Source organism: Pogoniulus pusillus, chromosome 24 (genome assembly GCF_015220805.1).
Source record: "Pogoniulus pusillus isolate bPogPus1 chromosome 24, bPogPus1.pri, whole genome shotgun sequence".
NCBI classification, from domain to species: domain Eukaryota; kingdom Metazoa; phylum Chordata; class Aves; order Piciformes; family Lybiidae; genus Pogoniulus; species Pogoniulus pusillus.
The window spans coordinates 859,603-878,811 of record NC_087287.1 but is presented as its reverse complement, the minus strand read 5'-3'; the positions used below and the strand labels follow the sequence as shown (position 1 = coordinate 878,811).

Sequence of the window (19,209 nt, the reverse complement as noted above, 5' to 3'; positions counted from 1 at the left end):
CAGCCTGCGTCTTGGATGAAAGGAGAGTCACCACCACCGGCAGCGGCTGATGCCTTCAATTCGGCAGCCACCGAAACGTGCCTCTTCCCTCCTCTCTTATTTCTGTTAGACCGAAAGGTGCGGGAGCTTGAACGGCCACAGAAAGTAGGAAGTGGAAGGGGGAAAGGTTAAATCTCCTTCATTTCAGGGGCCGCCGGGGCGTCAGCTCCAGCGAACCCCAGCGGCGGTGCCCCTCCGCTGCCGCCCCCGCCGCCGATCCGCGGGAGCGCAGGGCGCGCTGACCTTTCGCGGCCGCTCTGCTCCCGCCCGCCAGCAGCTGCCGCCGTCGTTCCGGCGCCCAAGGTCAGCGGCAGCGCTGCCGCCGCCGCTGTCACCGCAGGTGGACGCGGAGCCCCGCGCAGGGTACGCGGGGGCGGCGGGTGCCGGGCGGGCGGGGAGAGAGCGGCGGCGGCGGCAGCGGCGTCACTGGGAGGGCCGGTCCCCGGCGAGGGCCGCGCTCCCGGCGGGCCGGGCCGCCGCCCGCCGCCCGTATTTAAAGTGTGCCCGGGGGGCGGCGGGGAGCTGCGCGGTGCCGCTCGCTGGATGAACGCGCCCTGCCCGAAGCGAGGCACAGGAGACGGGGAGGGGGAAAAGGGAGGAGGAAGGATCCTGTCAAGTTGAGTTTGGTACCGAGCGGCAGCCGGGCTGCGGGGCTCGGGGAGGAGATGGAGAAGGATGAGATCCACCTGCGCAGACTGCCGCCCGCCGCGCCCTGGGGACCGCGTAAGTCACAGGCGGCGGGGAAGGTGCGGGGCTGAGGTGCGCCCAAGGATATGCGGCTTCCCCGGCTGGGAACTGGGCTCTGCGGAGTGCCCCGATAAGGGATTTATTATTAGCGTTTCATCGACTATTTTTAAAAATCCAGGCGTGCTCCCTGCAAAGTACCAGCGAAATAAAACGTAAAGCGGCAGAGAGAGTTGTGAAGCCACATTCATACAGCAATGAAAAGCTCTTCTAAGCCCGGGGAGCCAATCTCGTTATGGGAAAATAGAGTACAAAGCGTACGGGATAAACTCTCAGGTTGATGGTCGCTGTTAATTCAGGCTGTGCTGTGGAAGGCGAGGAAAGGGGAGGGAGGGGAAGATGTTCCAAAATGAAATGGGTCTGTCTCAGCGTGTCGGTAATGCTTTTACAGAACTGGCTAAACCGTGTGTCTCTGTGCCATTAACTAATGTGTGCAGCGAAGTAAATTATATATATTGGAAGGGGGGGGAAATACATTCCTTGGCTGAGAAGTTAGGGAATGTCTAGAGCCAAAGAGCAGAGCGTTTAAATGGTAGGGGGGAGAGAATTTCCTTGGCTTCCCTCTGGAAATAAATCACAGCTTAGTGTCTGTGTGCCTGCATGTGCACCCACATAGGCATTTGGGCACAACCTTCCCCCATGCAGAGTGTACCAAGCCTCCACACACACACATCTGAGCACAGATTTTTACAAGCACCATTTACTGAGGGCGTTTCTCTACCAGTTTGGAGACAATAAAAGAAGGGAGATGCTAACCAGGAACGCGCTGGAACACACTTGATTATCCAGCTGAATTGTATACAAATGAAGTAAATTTAGCATGGCACCATTATAAATTCCACGCTTTACAATCAGAATTCCAAATCTAACTGTTTGCAGCTAAGAATAGCGTAGGGAGCCCTTCTCTGTACTCCCTCATTTTGGATTCCCACGAAAACCGTTATCCTAGAGCCTACCCATTAAATGACCAAATATTTCACTGGAGTGCAGCCCATTTCTGAAAGAAACGCTATGGGCTCGTCAGACCCAGCCAGAGCACCCAGAATGAGAAGAAAACTATTTCTTGAATGTTTGACACAAACTAGCTGGACTTTGTAGCTGACTAGCGGGGGACAGGGTTTCTGTATGTCCCCCCTTGTCCCATGTTAACTGCTTCATTAAAATAAGAAAGAGCTTAAACTACTCAAAAGTGAGATGGACAGCAAGTGACCCGGGGAGCTGAAGTGTTACCTCATTACTTGAACAGAGATATGAGTATGAGGGCTAAATGATATACTGGCACTGGAAAGCTCTACCATTGCTCATGAGGCAGGTGGCAATTTATCATGAGGTAATCACAGTGACAGGGTGAGAGTCCTGAGAAAGTGTTTGAGTGTTTTTTTATCATTGGGAAACTTTACATAGTACTCTACAGAGGCATTCTCTATTTAATTTACTGAATCACCCCTTAGCAGCATGATCCCAGCTTCATTAATGAGATCAAGGGGCAATTCTGCTCTTGGAAGGGCCTGTCTGTATGGCTGTTGATAACTTATCCAAAAGAGCTTGTTTGCAAAAGCTGTTTGTAAGGTGAAACTCTTGTCTAATTACATAGCAGAGCCGTGTGTTGTGGGATAAATCCTCTCCAATTCTTTGGTAACTTTTGCTGGAGAGACATGTGGAGACCCATCCTTGTTGGTTTATGTTGTCTTGATACTCGGAAAGCCCCCCGTGCCTGTTACAAGGAGTTAGGGAAAAGTCTGGGTCAGTGAGAGGGTGATAGAAAGCAGGAAAATGAAGAGGAGCCTCTGGTGCTCTGCTCTCTGGATAAATACTATCAGTTGCAAGCATCCAAAGTACTGTTTTACTTTTCACCAGGAAGGAGAAAAGTGACCTCTGTACACTATTTTTGGCTTTCGGTGGCATGAAAGGACAGGTGTCCTCAGCTCACCTGTGCCCCAAGGACCCAGACATCACAGCTCATGGTTGCCAGCTCATTTTATGCCACTTGCTTCCTTAAGTTCTGGGGCAACCAGTGCATCTAATGAAGAAGGGGCGAGAGTCAGAATTGGAGTGGTCTCTGGGGAAGGGCACTGGCATGTTGGTTTCTGAGAGAACCGGGGTGATGTCCTGTCCCTTCAGAGAAAAGCTTCCAGGGACAGGACCAAGTGCGCAGGACTGAGCACAGGACTGGAAGTCTTTGTTCCCCAGACTTCGCCAACCAGAAATTCCCCAACTGAATATCTCACCCCTTTGAAACCCATGAGAGTTTTTTGTTACCAACTTAAATGCCATCAGACTGTCACCCCAAAATGAAATGATTCCCCTTTCTTCTCTGAAGACATTCTTTAGTCCAAAGCTGGGGCTTCCAGCGTGGTTTCTCATCTGTATCACCCTGCTTCCCATAGTAGCACTGCAGCTATTTCCATTAACAGTGAAAATGATGACGCATATTAAGATAATAATTAATCAAAGATGACAAGGGACTAATAACTGTATTGATTTAATTAGGACTTCCTTTCCAACTCTGTAACGTGCAGTCATGCACATCATTAACTGAATATTTTAATTTGTAGTAATAGCTTATTAATTTCTGGGGCTGAGCAAGTATGGAGCCACAGCTCCAACTGCCTGCTGGACTGCAGCCCTGTGCCTCGCTCCGCCGAACAGCTGCAGGAGTTGTGCCTTGCTGTGTCCAAGACTGGCAGCCGGTAGCTCGCCCAGAGCACTGACAGCTCGTCCAGAGCGCTGAGGTAGTGGGCAAGGGGGCACTGCAAAATCGGACGTGGTGGGTGCCTTGGTGAGGTCTGTGTAGCTCTCTGGCTGCGTGCTGCGGTTGTAGGGGTGTGACATGAAATATGGGGTAAAAGTAGCATGCCAAAGCAGGAGGCAGAAGAGCAGCCTTGGGAAGCAGTAGTATTTATTGGCACCGGGAAGGGAAAAGAGTCCCTTTTGACTTTAATTACACCCATTGGATTCTGGCAATTTTGAGAAAAGGAAATGCTTAGGGACATGTTGTGGTTGGAAAATTAGGCTTGCTTTAAATTAGGATCACTTTGGGGAAAAGGGAGAATGGAAGGGACAGGAACAGACATGACAAACTTTACTGTGTGAAAGGCTGATGAATGAGAAGTTCACTCTTCTCCCTCCCATTTCACTGGGGATACTTAGCACTCCTTGGGGCATCCTTAGCACTCCTTGGGGCATCCTTAGCATCTCATGCAGCTGGCGCCTTGGCAGGCCACCCTCTCCTAACCAGAGGCTTCTCCAGGAGGTGAAAGAGGGAGAAGCTGTTCTCGTTGAGAGCACAGGCCTAAATAAATGGCCAATTTGCTATGTGCAGCAAGGTTTGTGGCTTCTTGGGAGAGAGGTCCCACTGGCCTCTGTGCAGAGCTTGGTGTCCTGCTTGGTGTCACTGAGGGCCAGCACAGAGCTCGGTGTCCTGCTCATTATCATCAAGACACTTGTAAGCCTTTGCACTGCAGCAACAAGAAGGTGAACCCTTTGCTAGATCTTCCCTTCTTGCAGGTGGCTGTCGGCACAGTGAGGAGGGCTGCACAAGCGAGAAGCACCGAACAGGCTCCAGAGGGGTCCCTGTCTGATGTCCTTGCCGCTGTCCTTTGGCAAGTAGATGGGCACTTTGATGTGATTAAGCTATCAAGCACTAATGTCAGGTAGAGCTGTGTAGGTGATGATTGGACTCTTGCCATTGGACTGATGAGCTCTATGAACAGAAGCCACCATTTTTATTTCTTGCAAGTGTTTTCACAGATTCTGACAAAAACACTTGTGCACACACCCTCGTCTTTTATCACACAGGCCAAGTTAGTGATCGTGGCATGAGATAGTTCTGCTTACTTCCAGAGACTACAAAAGCAGTTTATCTTGTGTGCCCCTCCGGGAACATTCACCTTCCTGACCTCACCCATGTTTGCTGCCAAACTTGAGATGATGGCAGGCATTGCAGCGCTGTCATAGGTACAAACCCCAGGAGGGGCTTTACAAATGACAGATTTTTCAGGAGTTGGCAGCTACATGCCTTGCTGAGCCCCTGTCAGGGTGTTATTTTCAGTGGTGCTAAGTCATCTTGTGCCAGCTGTTAGATCTAAGCAATGTCACGGGGCAATGTGAGTAACAGTGCACAACTTTTCTCTGGTACTTTGGAGAGCACAAATATTGTGGTGTCCGCATGGCCCTGCAAGGTAATTTATGGTAACTGTAGACCTTTTAGAGCCGACCACAATGGCTGCCTGGCTTGGGAGGCTCTGAATGCTCAGGAAGTGAAGCTCCTGGTGCTGGACTGCATTAGTCACCGCTACAATTCCATAGGCTAGCCCACATGCCCTCAAGGGAAGGAGGTTTCTATTTATCTGCTTTAGCCTTTGATTTGTATCCCTCATCTCTCTATTTCTGAAAGCAGTCCTGCATCCTGGTGGGAGGGCCAGCCCTTCTCCCTGCCCCCTAACCCCCCCGGGATCCTTCAGCCTTTATCTGCAGGCAGCTGACCCAGCTCCCTGCGCACATCTTCACCTCTTGTTTGTGCTGGTTCTTTGTGCTGTCCCTCCTGTCCTGTCATTTCAGCCCACTTTGCTGTTCCCAGTGTCTTGTCCCTGCCTCTCCTCTGGCTGCCCCACATGCTAGTGTTTTCTTCAGACTCCTACAGTCTGCATCTTTGACCCTTCTCTGGCAGTCAGTTCTTCCAGCCATTACTGCAGCTATTTCCAGATTTGAGCTGATATAAAAGACAGGAGTAAGGCTGGACCAAACCATTCCTCTTCAGTCCCTTTGCCAGCTTACCTTATCTCCATATCTGATTTATTCCTGGCAGTTCTGTATCTGTGCTAGGACCTGGATGTACATTCTTATTCTGAGTGGCATATTAATGATCTATATACTCACTGAGATGTCCTTCCAGACTGCAGCTCTCAAAACCAGAACTTTTTTTTTTTTCACATTGACAAACACCTCTGACTTCATGACCACGACTGTGAGTGCCCCAGAAGGTCAGAATTTGAGCTGTTAGGAAAAGGCTTAGTGGTTAGCAGGCAGTAACTGCTCTTTTTACATCTTATAAATTATTTAACTTCCATCGTGACATCAGCAATTACAAGTTGCGTGCTCCCCGTCCTGTCATCTTACCTCTCCCCCTATTTTTATCCTGCACAGGGAGATAAGTCTGTACTAGAATGAGAAAAAACTTTGTTTTCTAAACACATGACAAATATTTGTTGCCTCTTGTACATCTTCACTGACGTCAGCTGTTGCCCTGCTTGCAGAACAAACTTGGAATATGCAATAGGGAGCTGCATGTTGATGAGTGAGGTTGAGAAAGAAGAACTATGTCCAGGGAAACAAAAACACATTTCACAGCACTTAGTGAAAAAATGGAGAAGCTTGACAGCTAAGTTACATCTCCAGTGCAGCTTCAGGACACTTTTAAGAGGTGAATAGGAAAAGTGGACAGATAGTGGCTTCAGTGACATCAGAGAGATAAAAGTATTCAGGGGACTCTGCATTCATTATGTTTAAAATCTTTTCAACGTGATGCCGTGAGGGGGTTGTAACTGTTCATAACACAAGAAACAGCAGCCCAGGTGGAAGTTTCAGGGCTAAACTTCGGGTTTATGTTTTTACTGCTCTGGAGAAAGGAAAGTGGCAGAAATGTGGCCAGCACAGCATTAACAGTCAAAGCAAACCCTGCTCTGTATTTCTGCCTCATCATTTCTACTACAGTGTCTTGGCTGACGACGTACCATAAGAAAGGTCAAGGAATGTGCTTTGCCTTTCTTCCCGGAGGTGGGCAGGCAAGGATTCAAACTGTGCTATGACTTTATGTTCATGATATGATTGCCCAGCAGAAATCCATTGCAGGCTGAAAAAGATGGAAGCTTTTATGCAAATGCCATGAAATTCATCACAGTGTGTTGTGACACTCTTGTTCTGGAAAGGTTTTCTAGTGCTGGATGTGTGTCATTTGGAAACCTAGCAAGAGGAGGATGAAGAAGGGTTGTGCAGGCATGCTGCACTTGCTGGGAAGTCATTGGGAATGGAGCAGCCAGCACCCTGTTAAATCACCTCTTTGTTCTTGGTTAACATGGGCATGGAGAAGCTGATCTAGATCTTGAGAGCTTTTCTCTTGTTTGTAACATGGTATGGAGGCTGTGGGTATCTGCGTAATGGCTTTGGTGTACCAGCTGGTGCCGTGATGTATCTGAAGGGAAGTGTCAGTTGTGGGACCACTGGGAAGGGTAAGGCCAAGAAGACCATGCTGAAGCAGCTGTGTGTAGCATGAGTGGTGACAGCAACCTTTAAGGCTCACCAGTGGAAACTACTCCACTACTGTCTGTGCCCCATAGTCCTGGCCCGGAGTCTGAGACTGGCCTAAAGAAGGAAGATGGGTCTCTCAGTGTAGTCGAACAGCTGGTATGTGGTCAGCAAAACTCATCCAGATGCTTGTATCTTGCTGCAGGCTTCTGAATGTTCTTTTTTCTGATGAATGGCAAGAACCGGTTTCTAAAAATAAATTAATGGTTTTCCCTTTTTACTTCCTGTGACTTAATATGCTTTATTTATCTATATAGCTACTAGTCATCATCATTCTTCAGCTCACAGGAGCATAAACAGAAATCAGCCTGAGTCACCAACAAAGGATGTGGAGCCAGAGAGTTTCCAGGACTTTAGGCAGGTGTGGGAGTTTCAGCCCTGGGCTCATGGAAGGAAAGTTGTGTGAAACAGCTCTGGGGTTGTGTCTCAGGGGTCTTGCGCAAGGCAAGGCAGAGGTGAAAGGGCAACTGTTGCTGCTGTGTAAGTCTTCTCCCAAGGTGGTGCGACCTTGCAGCTTGTTAGAGCTTGTTAGTGCAATAAGTTAGAAATGCACTCACTCATTTATTAGTGAAATACTAAAACCTGGGTGAGATTCCAGTTAATTATTCCAGCCCCTGAGTTGATCAGACCAACATCCAAAGCAACAGTTAACTTTCATTCAATCAGCTCAAGCAACATACATCATAAATTTAGTCTGCTTGGGCATCTAGCTCACTCATCATGCTGCTGATAGTGTGTCCCAAACCAGTCATAAACTTCAACCACGCATCCATTAATGTTATTGGAAGCTTTAGGACATGGGCTTCTTACTGTACTGATGGCTTTCTAAAAGTTAAGGCTGCTCTGTACACGGGCAGCAGAATGTGCTATGATTTTGTTTACTCATTACAAATGTGATCTGACCTAAAGCATACTGAGCATCAATTGCATTCCCAGAACATATTTTGGGAGTACCTCTCTCTGTTGGTAAGCAGCACATTTGTATCCTGTAACACATGTTACATAGGAAAGACATTTTGCAATGTATACTGGAGAGTGCAGATCTGTGCTGTCTGTGTGGTGAGGGATGGCAAACAGGACTGATTGTATGTTGGGGGAGAGGGGACTTGCTAACAAACAGAGTCAACTCAGAGTGAGTGTCCATTTCTTCTTATCAGCACCTATCAAGGCTGTGAGCTGAGTAATCCCTAGCTTTCATTCCAAATGATTAAGTGAGCCTGAACGCAGGTAAGTCAGTGCAGCACATTGGGATATGTCATTCGACCTTGTATGCAGTGGAAGAGAATAGAAGGAAACCAACTCTATCCCAGCCTAAAGCAGCACCCCCATACACTGCCCGTGTATCTTTTCAGCTCTTGCCAGCAACTCCATGCCTGGTTTGCTTCTTATGGGCAGCTTTGCTCCCCGCCCTTCTTTCTCTTCACATTAGTAACCATTCTTGCTCAGCTCCATCCTCAGCTGACTGTGCTCGTTTTCTCCTCTGAGGACTGCTGTGTGCAGGGTATTGCAAAAGTTTTCTGTGCCTCCTTTCTAAATGTCAAGTTAAGTAAAAGGAATCAAAGCCTCAAAAAAACAATAACCTTGCCCCCAGGAGCCATGTTTGCTGTTCCTGAGAGTGAAATGAAAGATTTCTACCAGTAGTGTATGGCCCGGAGCACGTGGCTGTCAGAGGTTCAGGGGAAATGGGTATCAGCACTGCACCAGTAGGCTTGTGTTTGCAGGCTCAGTTTGTCTGGGAACAGTCTTTTGGGGTTTAGTGTCAGCATCAACAGGGGCACAGATCTGAAAAGCTGCTTCATCTCTACAATTATTGTCAATAATCTGTTTGGAAGATAGCTGCGTCCAGCTAAAGGCCACAAAAAACAGCCTCTAAGGTACATTGCCAGGACACACTTCAGCTGCAACAGAGACTACTTCTGTCCTGCAGATTTGTATTAAAATACTCCTACAGAGAGATTGAATTTAACTCTCAGTGCCCTGAGGTGTAAGGTGGTGTTTGGGCTCTCAGGGTAGGATCAGAGCCCTTCCTGAACAATTGTAGTCAAGGACATGCAGGAGAGCCTCCTTTAGCTCACATGGTAGAAAGGCAGGTTAAGAGGCAAAGGCTGAGCACAGGAATCTCGTCCTGGCCCTTTTGTGCACGCTTTAGAAATGCAAAGTGTATCTTTACACACAGATCTCAAAGGAGCTCCAGTGAGCCTTTGGGAGAGTCCACCAACTCCTGCACCGCGTTCGTTTGCAGTCCCAAAGCTTCTGTTGTGTGGCAGTAATGGAGTTGTCAAATTTAGGGCCTCAACAGGTAACAGAAAACAAGAATTTTCCTTTAGTTCACTCAGAATTGGGTCAGCTGAGAGGAGGTAACACTTGTCCAGGATTGAACCACGGGCATTGTATAGGTGAGAGTGGAAAAAGCAGAGTAGCTATATCTGCCCCAAATTAAACAGCGTAAAATTGTTCTGGGTGCTCCTTAGATCAGAGATGAAGTCCAGGCTGTCAGGCTGTGCTTATTCACTCTGCTGTTTACTGTGCAGGGGACTGCTGAGTATCACCACTCTGGAAAGCCTGGCCCAAATGAAGTAGCTTATTTGTCATTTGCAAATGAGGATGAATCTGATCTTTCAGAAAGCCTATGAGTAATGACAGGTCATCAGCTGCCAGAGAAATTGTGCTTGCTGCTGCCATTCTTACACTACCATAACGACTTGTCTTGTGTGTGTTCGGATAGAGTATCCTTAATTAATCTTAACCACTGAAGTCCATCTGACAATGTAATGGAGTGGCTGGATAATAAAAACCAAGGACTGCCTACTTTTTATCAGTAAAAGAGCAGAAACAGGTTTTGGGTTAGATTGTAAATGTTCTGCTACATATCAAGGGCACAGAAATCAAGCCTAAGCCTTTTAAAGCTAATAGTTTCAAACTGACAGAGAAATTAATTTCACTTTTCAACTTTCTCCTCGTAGCATCTTACTAACAAGCTTTCAGTTAAAGCCAGATTCTGATTTCCAAAACAAGATCCTTGTTGTCTTCAAAATATAAATCAGCCAAAACTTTCCTTTTTTTTTTTTTCCTTCCCTTTTCCCCTCCCTTCTCTTCAGTGTATTTTCTCAAAATAGCTCATTAGAGCTCTATCCTGAAATTTGCTGTGCCCTCTGGCCCTCATCCAATAAAGCACTTAGGCATACAAATAGGCCTGGGTTTGGTGGGAAGTGGGCAACTGAGTGCAAGACCCTCTTGTGTGTCCCAACACCTTCCATGCCTCTGTGTTTTCAAGGGAAATCCAGAGCACTTTTCCCACCCTGCAGTGTTTTCTCCACCAAACAGGAGCAGGATTTTCTGGTACAGCTATGCATCTATTCAAGGAGAGGTAAGAACTGTTAAAAGTGGAGAATCTTTGCATTGCAGGTCGCTTTCCATGATCTCTGCTCTGGAATGCTGCAGTGATCCATTGTGAGTGAGGAAGCGAGGCACATGTCTAATGGTAGTTGAGTTCAGCATCTCACTGGTCATGGCAGTAAATCTTAAAAACCCAGTCAGAGCAATTCCTGGGAGCTCATGATTGATTTCAGCCCAGCAATTACTCTGCATTGACGGACTCAAGCACACTGTCCATCCGTACCAGGAGCTGTCTACAGGGACTTGCTTGCGGGAAGCTTTCACGTTTTGCAAGTGCCAAATAAAAGCAGGGACAGTAGCAAACATATTTCAACCTCGGTGAGAGATACACAAGCATTAAAACAAAAAGGCTTTTCAATCTCCTGCCCGTGTGGAGGGTGCATATGTGCTGTCATATAATAATGCAAGAAGGGACATGAAGTTTTCTCACAGCCAGCTTCTGACAGGGGCATGTCCCTCCTCTGGAGTTTGGTACTGCTGCCAGACCAAACCAGGAAGCTCATTTTAACTCTTACCCTTTCCCAAGTCTGATGTCATTGCCCTTTCTGTTCCTTTGCCCCATGACCATTTTTTGGCAGCTGCTTGCTTTTTCACTTTATTTTTTAAACGTATTCTTAAGATTGGAAAGGAAGAGAGAAGTGAGATATAACCAAAGTGGGTAGGGAAAGTGTTTCATCTGTCTACAGGCAGGAAATCTGAGCTCCTCTGGAACCTGGATGAGCCCTGGAGCACTCTTGTTATTTTCACATCTTTATTTCCCTGTTTGGCTTTTCTGCTTTTCCCATGTTATCATCAAAGTGCCCACAGAAGGGAGAGTTGTGAAACAAAAACTGTCTGTGAGTAGAGGAGCAAAACCAGAGCTTTTGTTAAGCTGCAGATGCCTTGGGTTTAGCAAAAACAAACAACTTTGACTGCTGTAAGCATTTGCAAATAGTTCTAAATGTATTTTAATGTTGAGGGTGGTGATGGAAAATGGGAGGGGCAAGAAGAGATGTCGGTGGCAGCCCCATCCTGTTGAAATTTAGGCTGAGCCCACCACTGATGAGGCTTTCTCCCTTCTCCTCTGTCGCCTGGCCTGGATGCAGATAGGTTTGCAGCACTAAGGAAAAAATAGTTCCTTTCCCTGGTTCACATGAACTACTTTGAACTGGAACAGATGTGGATGTACAGAACTATCTGCTTACAGCAACTGTTCCATTTATAACTGAGGCTTTTCTATTCAGGTCTTTTTATCATTTTAGCTTCTCCTTCCATATCCTTTTCCACAATAAAATATTCTCAACTAAATGGGTTTTCAGCGCACATCCAAAAGCTTTGCAAGTACCATTCCTTGCATGAACTTACAGTGCCAGCAATACTGTTCAGCAGCTAATAAAGATGGCCAGTGGAGGCAAGTTGGGTTTCTGCTATTCCTGAGGTTGGGATCAGAATATCACTTTATTACCAAATTAGGGCAGAATCCAGAGCCCGATGTGCAAGTGATAAAGTCTTGCTAAAGGTGTTTGTAATATTTAACTTCCAAGTGGCATTTCTATTAATTTTCTGCTTTGCTGGGCTGTATTCAGCTTTGGCGTACCAAAGCTGTTTGTGTGCAGCCCAGCCCAAAACTGTTCCAGTGAGCACAGATAAGAGATTCAAATTCAACCACAAAAATTGAGACCACGGTGTTGGTTTTGCTTTGTGGTTTTTTGCAAGCTCCCACTTTGGAGGAAGTTCATTCACTGATTAAGTGCAATGAATTCTGTGGATGCTGTGCTGAAGAACAAGGTGAGCCCTGGTGCCTGAGATGGCAGAGCGTGTCCTGGTGTGGAAGAGCGGCTGCAGGCACGCTCAGCGGTGGCGTTCGGCCGAAGCGCACGGGCTATGCCTCTCCCATTGAGCAGACCATGTGGCCTTTATTACAAAATTAGCAATTCATTTTTTAAGAGTTACTTCAGTTTCTCTGTTCTCTAATTTTCTATGGAAACCATCGGTTGTTTGCGTGGTGGAGACCGTACGTGTCAAGCTCTTTGTCTGAGCTTGCTGCTTTTAGCCTTGACGCAGAGAACAGAAATTTCATCAAAGCTGTGGAGCCAGACAGGATTTTAATGTAAACCATGCTGAGAGTGAAACCCTCTGGGACCACAGGGTTTCTTCGAGTTCAGCCACGAGCTGCTTTCTGCACTACCTTCAAGAGGGCCAGAGATTTTTCAGTGTGATCTGAAGGTGCTTTTCTCTTCTGCTTGGCTCAATACCAACTCTAAAACTGGATGGTGCAGTTCTGTGAAGTGGCGTTGTGCTGGTGCTGGGATGCTCTGAAGAACAGTGCAGGGAGGCAAAGTGTCCTGATACCCCAGGCTATGTATTCATTACACAGCACTGAACAAGAATCACTTTGCTGTTGTCAGATTGCATCACTCAAGTCACATTAAGTTAAATGAAAATCAAAGCAGAGATTTGCAATGTGGACAAGAGAGTTCCAAGTGTCTCCAGCGACAAACAGGTGAAGAATCAAAAGGAAATGTTGTGCTTAATCTGCTCTTAGCAAAGGTAAACAGCTAAGAGCTCTCTCTATCAGGCTGATGTGGTGTGGACAAGTTTCTGACACACATCTGGGACTTGCTTAGAATCACTCTAAGCACTTGTGTGACTGCAGCCCTTTCAGCACGAAAGGCTTCTCTTCCTGGTTTCTCCTTCCACTGCCCATACCCTTCCTATTTCAATAGCTGTGGCCCACTTGATTTGCTGGATTTAATTTTCATCTAAAATTTCTTCTAAGAAAATAGTACAGATAGTCAACCTTTCTGAATAATTTTGGTTATACTGTGTGTTGCCAGCAGAGAAATAACCCTTTCCACTTTACCCCCATGTCAGAGCTTTTCTCCTGAACTCTCCTAGTGTCCTTGTGCTACCCTTCTGCAGCTTAATAAGAATTAAAACTTCATGGGAACATACTCGGTCCACAAACACATCAAAGTTGTGGTTGAAATGCAGGTTTCAAACAACCCCCAAAGCTGGCAAGTTAGTTTTCATTTGAGATGTTCTACAGGAGCCCTGTTTGCATCAGGCAGCAGAAGTCTGCAGAGCAGACAGCAAGAACCCAAAAGCTAATGGATGGCTGGGCCGAGGCAACGTCTCATTTACCCATCCCTCTGACTAGTCCACATGAGTTGTTCTCCAGAGCACAGTAGAGTTTGTCTGGTTTTAATACTGACCAATAGTAATTTCTTGATGTGAGGAATGTGCCACGAAGGAAAACCTGTTTACAGTTCTTTGATGGGTCTGTTCCATTTTTGATCATTTGCCAGTTTTATTGCCTTTATTTCCAAGGAAAAAAATCATTACCTGGAGTCTGGTTCTAGTCAAGGACTTTTCTGGTTTGTGTGAGGAGCAGGCAAAGACTTATCATGTCAGAAGAGTAAAATGAGGTGGGGGAAAAGTGTTCTTTCCTTTCAACAACTCAATTGAGTGCTTCCACAATCCAGGAGTGTCCAGTGGTGTAGCACCTGTGGGCACCAAGGCTAAGCAGAGAGATCAAGAAAGGGAAATCTTCAGCAAGCTTTGGGTTTGTCACTTGGCCATGGGATGTGTCTTAGGAGACAGTTTGTCACTTTTATTCCCTAATAACTTTTGACAAGAGACAGATAACACTGCAGAGTTTATTTTAAGGTAGGTTGTTTAAATTTGTGTCTGCTCTCTCCTTTTTTCATTCCGGATACTCTCCCTTCTTCACACAACAAAAGGTCTGTGCCCCAGCTCTTTGTCACGGTTGGGGAGTTGGGGTCAGTAGCTGGTTATGTGAGGGAAGGAAGGAATGGATGTAGAGAACAGCTGGATGCTGTTGGAGTGTCAGTTCCTTGGCAGTAGGAGATGTACCCAGAGCTCCCATCCTTCTGCCACCTGCTGCACCCCTGGAGCTGGGAGTGACCTCCAGGAGCTTGGGAGCTACTGGATCTGCCTCTGCAGGAAAGAGGTGACCCCCCTGAGCTGTGCCCAGGGAAAAGAATACAGCTTTTTCCCTTTTAGAATTTCCTTTCTCTTTCTGGATGCATGTAATTCCCTGGTGAGCATCCCTGCACAGAGTGGTGCTGGTGGAGGTTCTTCATAGCCCTTAGGTCTCTGCATGCCCCAAGCCTTCCCTGGCACAACTTAGCAGGCTCCCAAACCTGTGTAAAAACACAGATTGTTTGAACAGTCCTTGTGACCAAAAGGAGAGCTAAACATGGGGGTCTCCAAAGCAGAAGTGGTTTGTTTGCTCACTGCCTGAGCATGCCTGATGCAAGCAGCCGGGGCTTTGCTGTCTGTGTCCAGCTATACTCTCCCAGCACTGAACGCATCCTGAGGCTGAGCACCCCAAGAGGTGCTGGCTGCTCATATCTCTCCCATCATTTCCCATGGTCAGAGGGCACTGTTAAGGAATGATAAGGCAGAGCTGGGCAGCTGTGTGACAGCTGCCTTCTGGGGCTGGCTGCTTTGGAATGGAGGAATTGTGACCAGAAGAAACATAGGAGTGCCTTTGGAACTGACACAGAAGCATAAAGACTGTCCAGACAGGCTGCACCTGGGAGGAAGGGAATGACTGCTTTTAAACAGTTTTCTAAGTGGGTAAAACTGAGTGATGCTTTGCCTTTTCTACCTTTCCATCTTACAGACTGACTTGTTGCACATCTGTGCCATGGGTGATAGATGAGACATTGGAATATTTACTCATCAGGTTTGAAGGGCACAGAAACTCACTATGGAAATCCAGCATGTTCCTGTAGGCTGAAAATCCCTCAAGTCAGAGTCTGCTCCAGGCATGGCTCACAGCCTCCTCCAAGAAGGGGGCAAAAGTCTTAGCCCAAACAGAGAACAGTTTTCCCCTAAGAAGTTTTCTTTCGGGTTCTAAACACCTGAGCTGCAGGCTGGTTGGTAAAGTGTTGTTTGAGAGGCTGTGCTTGTGAAACACCTGGCAAAGCCCTTCTCAAGCCAGGGAGATTTTTCCTTGCTTTGTGTCACAGAGGGAGTTCCCCAAGGCTGGCAGGGACAAGGGTTTCACTTGGTGCTTCTGTAGGGCAGTGGTGTTCCACAGCAGCGGAACTGTTGAAAAAAGAGGAGGTCCATCTTAGCTGAGGGTACTTGCAGAGCAGAATTGTGAACCTGGACTCTGAGGGTTAGAACTGCAGCATTTCTGAGCCCTTGCTTCAGTAAAGTGTTTTGTTCTCTGCTCTCTGGTTTGAGAGGCAGAGGTCTCACAGCAATAGCAGCTTTAGCTCCTCAGGAGATTTTGCTCTCTTCTCACCATTCTCTTGCTTAAACAATCAACCATTTATGAGGCTGCTACATGCAGCCTTCACCTTTCCTTTCTCTTGGTTGCGTGATTTCTTTCCACCCTGGCTTAGACAATGATCTTACAGCTTGAAGCAGAGATCCTGTCGTTCCTCGCTCCGTGCACCTGGAATGCAAACCCAATCAAAAAGTCCAGCTGAAAGCAGACAGATGGAAGAGTACAGGGATGTCTTAAACCTGCTGCTCTGCTGAACCTTCCTGAGAGCATGAAATAGAAGTTTGCCGTTTCATCTCTCTCTGTAATGAAGGAATAACTTGCAGCTTTCTTGTTTCTCTTGGGAGGGGTAACCCTCAAGTGAAAATCTGTCTGGAGTAAGTGAAACTGATAGTCACCAAAGTATGAGTTACAGTTTGGAACCATCTGTGAGAGGCTGTCACTGAGAACAGGACCAGAAGGGAGCCTGGAAGAAACGTTAGAAAGGAGGTGGAATGATATTTAAGCTGTAATTATAAATACAGGAGGCACTCTGATGTTGTTGCTTTGCTTTAGAACTGCCACGTGAGCGGGACTCGCTGCCTGGGAGTTTGGAGCATGGGCTCCAGGAAAGCTATTTTAGGACGGAGGGGAAGATGCACATTGCCTCACCGGACCTATCTGGTGAAATAATGAATTTAGACCCCGAGAGGCAGGAGCTGCAGGATATCTAACCCCAGTGCTCTCGCCAGCTGCAGGTGCGCTGCAGCAGGCAGCTAACTGGCTGCATGAGGCAGGGGCTGCCCCCTCCCTGCCGTGGGTGTGACTCCCAGCGGGTGCCAAAATGCCAGGGCTCTGCTCTGCTCCCAGCAGCGCAGTGTGGACAAGGTCCATCACCCAGCATGTAGATGCACATGTTTTGGAAAGAGCTTTAGAAAAGTATTTCCACCTCTGTTTTCCTTGGGACCGGCTGCTGCTGTTGCACCCTGAAAATAAAATGAGAGCTGATTCCTTTGCCTCTTAAGGAAAAGGCCATGTTAAGCCAATCTTCCCAGTGGTATGTGTCCAGATCTCCTGTGCTCTTGTTTGGGTGCCTCCAGAAACGCTGCACTGGGAGATAGGCACCAAAGCTTTGCTGAGGTCAAGGGAAATAAGCTGTGTAGGTGCTGGGTAGGACCCGCCTGGCAGGTGACTGCCACGCTCTGTGCTCTGTCACCTGAGGCAAGAGGGTGGCCATGTCCTGGCAGGACCAGCAGCGGCCTTGCAGCTCTCACTTAATGTAATAAAACCCCTCAGCAGTGCCAGTGGGCAGCAGCTGCTTTGAAAGGAAGATGATGGAAATGTGTCAGGACACTTCGGTGGCAGTGAGCCCACAAATGCCTGCAACCCAGAGCAGCCCTCCTGCTGCTGCCCCGCGGGTCAGGTGCCCTCAAGGCTGGCTGCGTTCATGACAGCCACTGCTAACTCGCTGAGCTTGGAAGAGCTGTGGCTGGTGGAGCATGCACATAACCTGGGGCCAAAGACTGGCTCTGATCATGTGTAGTGCTTGCCCTGGAGCTGTTAGTCTGCCTTCAGCCATGAGTGGTGATGGGTAAGCAAGATGTGCTCTCCCCCATGCTCTGCAGGGTTTAAACGGAGTGGCAGCCTTCAACAGTGCAGTATCTGCTGGCACAGGTTGTTCACAGGGGGTGATCCTGACAGCAGCTGCCATGTGTGGTTTATGTGTCAGGTGCTGTAAAAATGTCTGCTAATTTTTTGTGGAGGTCATGGATGTTTCAGTTGTGCTTTCTGTGTCTCCAGCTGGGGGCTTCCCCAGGGATTTTGGACTCAAGAATACAGAAAATGCCAATGGGAACTGTGGGGGGAGATTATTTTGTGGTGCTGTCATCATTTCCAGAATTTTCATGATACATTGGAGGTTATTGTATGGGGTTTTGTGACACCCAAGGCCATCAAAGTTGTGTTGTGGCAGTGGGAAATTTCACTTTCCAAGGCTTTGGATGCACAGAGAGAAAATGAATTGTATCACATGGACAATAGTTCTTGTGTAAATGGAGGGGTTGAGAGCTGCTCCTGCTGGAATGTTTTTTTTTCTCTCCCTGTGGTGGATTTTGTGTTCATTCAGTGCCACTCTTTGAAAAACTTAAGATGTATTTAATTGCATCTCTGGTGACTTTCTGGTGAAGGCTGCCACAAAGGAATGTTTTACTGTGTGGGACTATAAGAAAAAAATGGTGTGTTTAGAGCACATTTCTTTGGCTTGTTATTCCTCATCCTTCTCACTACTGCACACTGATGCTTTTGGAAAGACCTTTTCAGCTTAGTCCTGCAAATGCATGGGTGATGAACCAGACTTATCTGGCTCAAGCACTTCGTAGAATGGTTTAGGTTGGAAGGGACCTCAAAGTTCATCCAGTTCCAAGCCCCTGCCATAGGCAGGGACACCTCCCACTAGCTCAGGTTGCTCAAGGCCTCATCCAACCTGGCCTTGAACACCTCCAGGGATGGGACATCCACAGCCTCCTTGGGCAATCTGTTCCACTGTCTCCACAGCCTCACTGGAAACAACTTCTTTCTAATCTCCACTCTAACTCTGCCCTCCCCACATTTCATGCCTTTTCATCCTATCAGTCCCAGCCCTTGCCAGAAGTCCCTCCCCATCTCTCTTGGAGCCCCTTCAAGTACTGCCAGGCTGCTGTAAGTTCTCCCTGGAGCCTTCTCCAGGATGAACAGCCCCAGTTCTCCCAGCCTGTCCCCATAGGGGAGGTTCTCCAGCCCTCCACTTATCTTCATGTTCTCCTCTGGACCTGCTCCAGCAGCTCCATGTCCTTCTTGTGCTGGGGGCTGCAGAGCTGGTTGCCCCTCAGGACTGGCATGCTTTGCTTTGCTCTTACTGCTGCACTTAGTTATTTTCATTTTCTTCATAAAGAAAAGCTTGTAGGCAAGTGGGCAGAGCTGGAGCTCACAGGCTGACCTGGACTGAAGCCATGACTCAAATTGCACTGAGTCAACAGGCACTTCGGCCAATCCAGGCTGCAGAAGGAGTTGTTAAGGATTACTTCAGTAAAAATTTGCATTTGGATTTAGCTTATGTGAAGGAGAAGTGGGTTTAAAGGTGTCTGAGCAGGGAAGGTTTCACTGGAGAGGGTCATTTGGGCTTGTTTTGAAAAATGCCTGTTTGTGCTCTGCTCCAGCACGTCTTTGTTTTAAAGTCTAGCTGTGCATCGCCACGTTCTCCATCTGACTCGCAGATCTCGGCCTGAGCTGTTCTGAATGTTTGAACTGAAGCCAGTTCTAAAGCACCACAGTTATCTAAGAAGTACATCAAAGCATCCTTCAGTGTTCGTTTCTCTTTATTATCTGTTCTTGAGCACTGATGTTTTGCAGTGTAATTAGTGGATGTGTGGTGGAAGTTCTCTTTCTGACCTTGCTTCAGATGTGCTCTCATGTTTACAAAAGGAGAATCTCCTCCAGCATCTAGGAACCTAAGTTGTACTATGCCAAAA

The 19,209-nt window shown here is 47.4% G+C and overlaps 1 protein-coding gene across 5 annotated transcripts in view; it reads left to right on the top strand.

Annotated features, from left to right (window-relative positions):
* The first annotated feature begins 478 nt into the window (after window positions 1-478).
* Window positions 479-19,209, top strand: part of ANO1 (anoctamin 1) — a 79,458-nt gene continuing 60,727 nt past the window's right edge. For all 5 annotated transcript variants that reach the window (XM_064163021.1, XM_064163020.1, XM_064163019.1 and 2 more), the window contains exon 1: window positions 479-762. In XM_064163021.1, coding sequence (XP_064019091.1) covers window positions 705-762 — 58 coding nt within the window. In that variant the 5' untranslated portion in view covers window positions 479-704. The remainder of the gene's footprint in view (window positions 763-19,209) is intronic.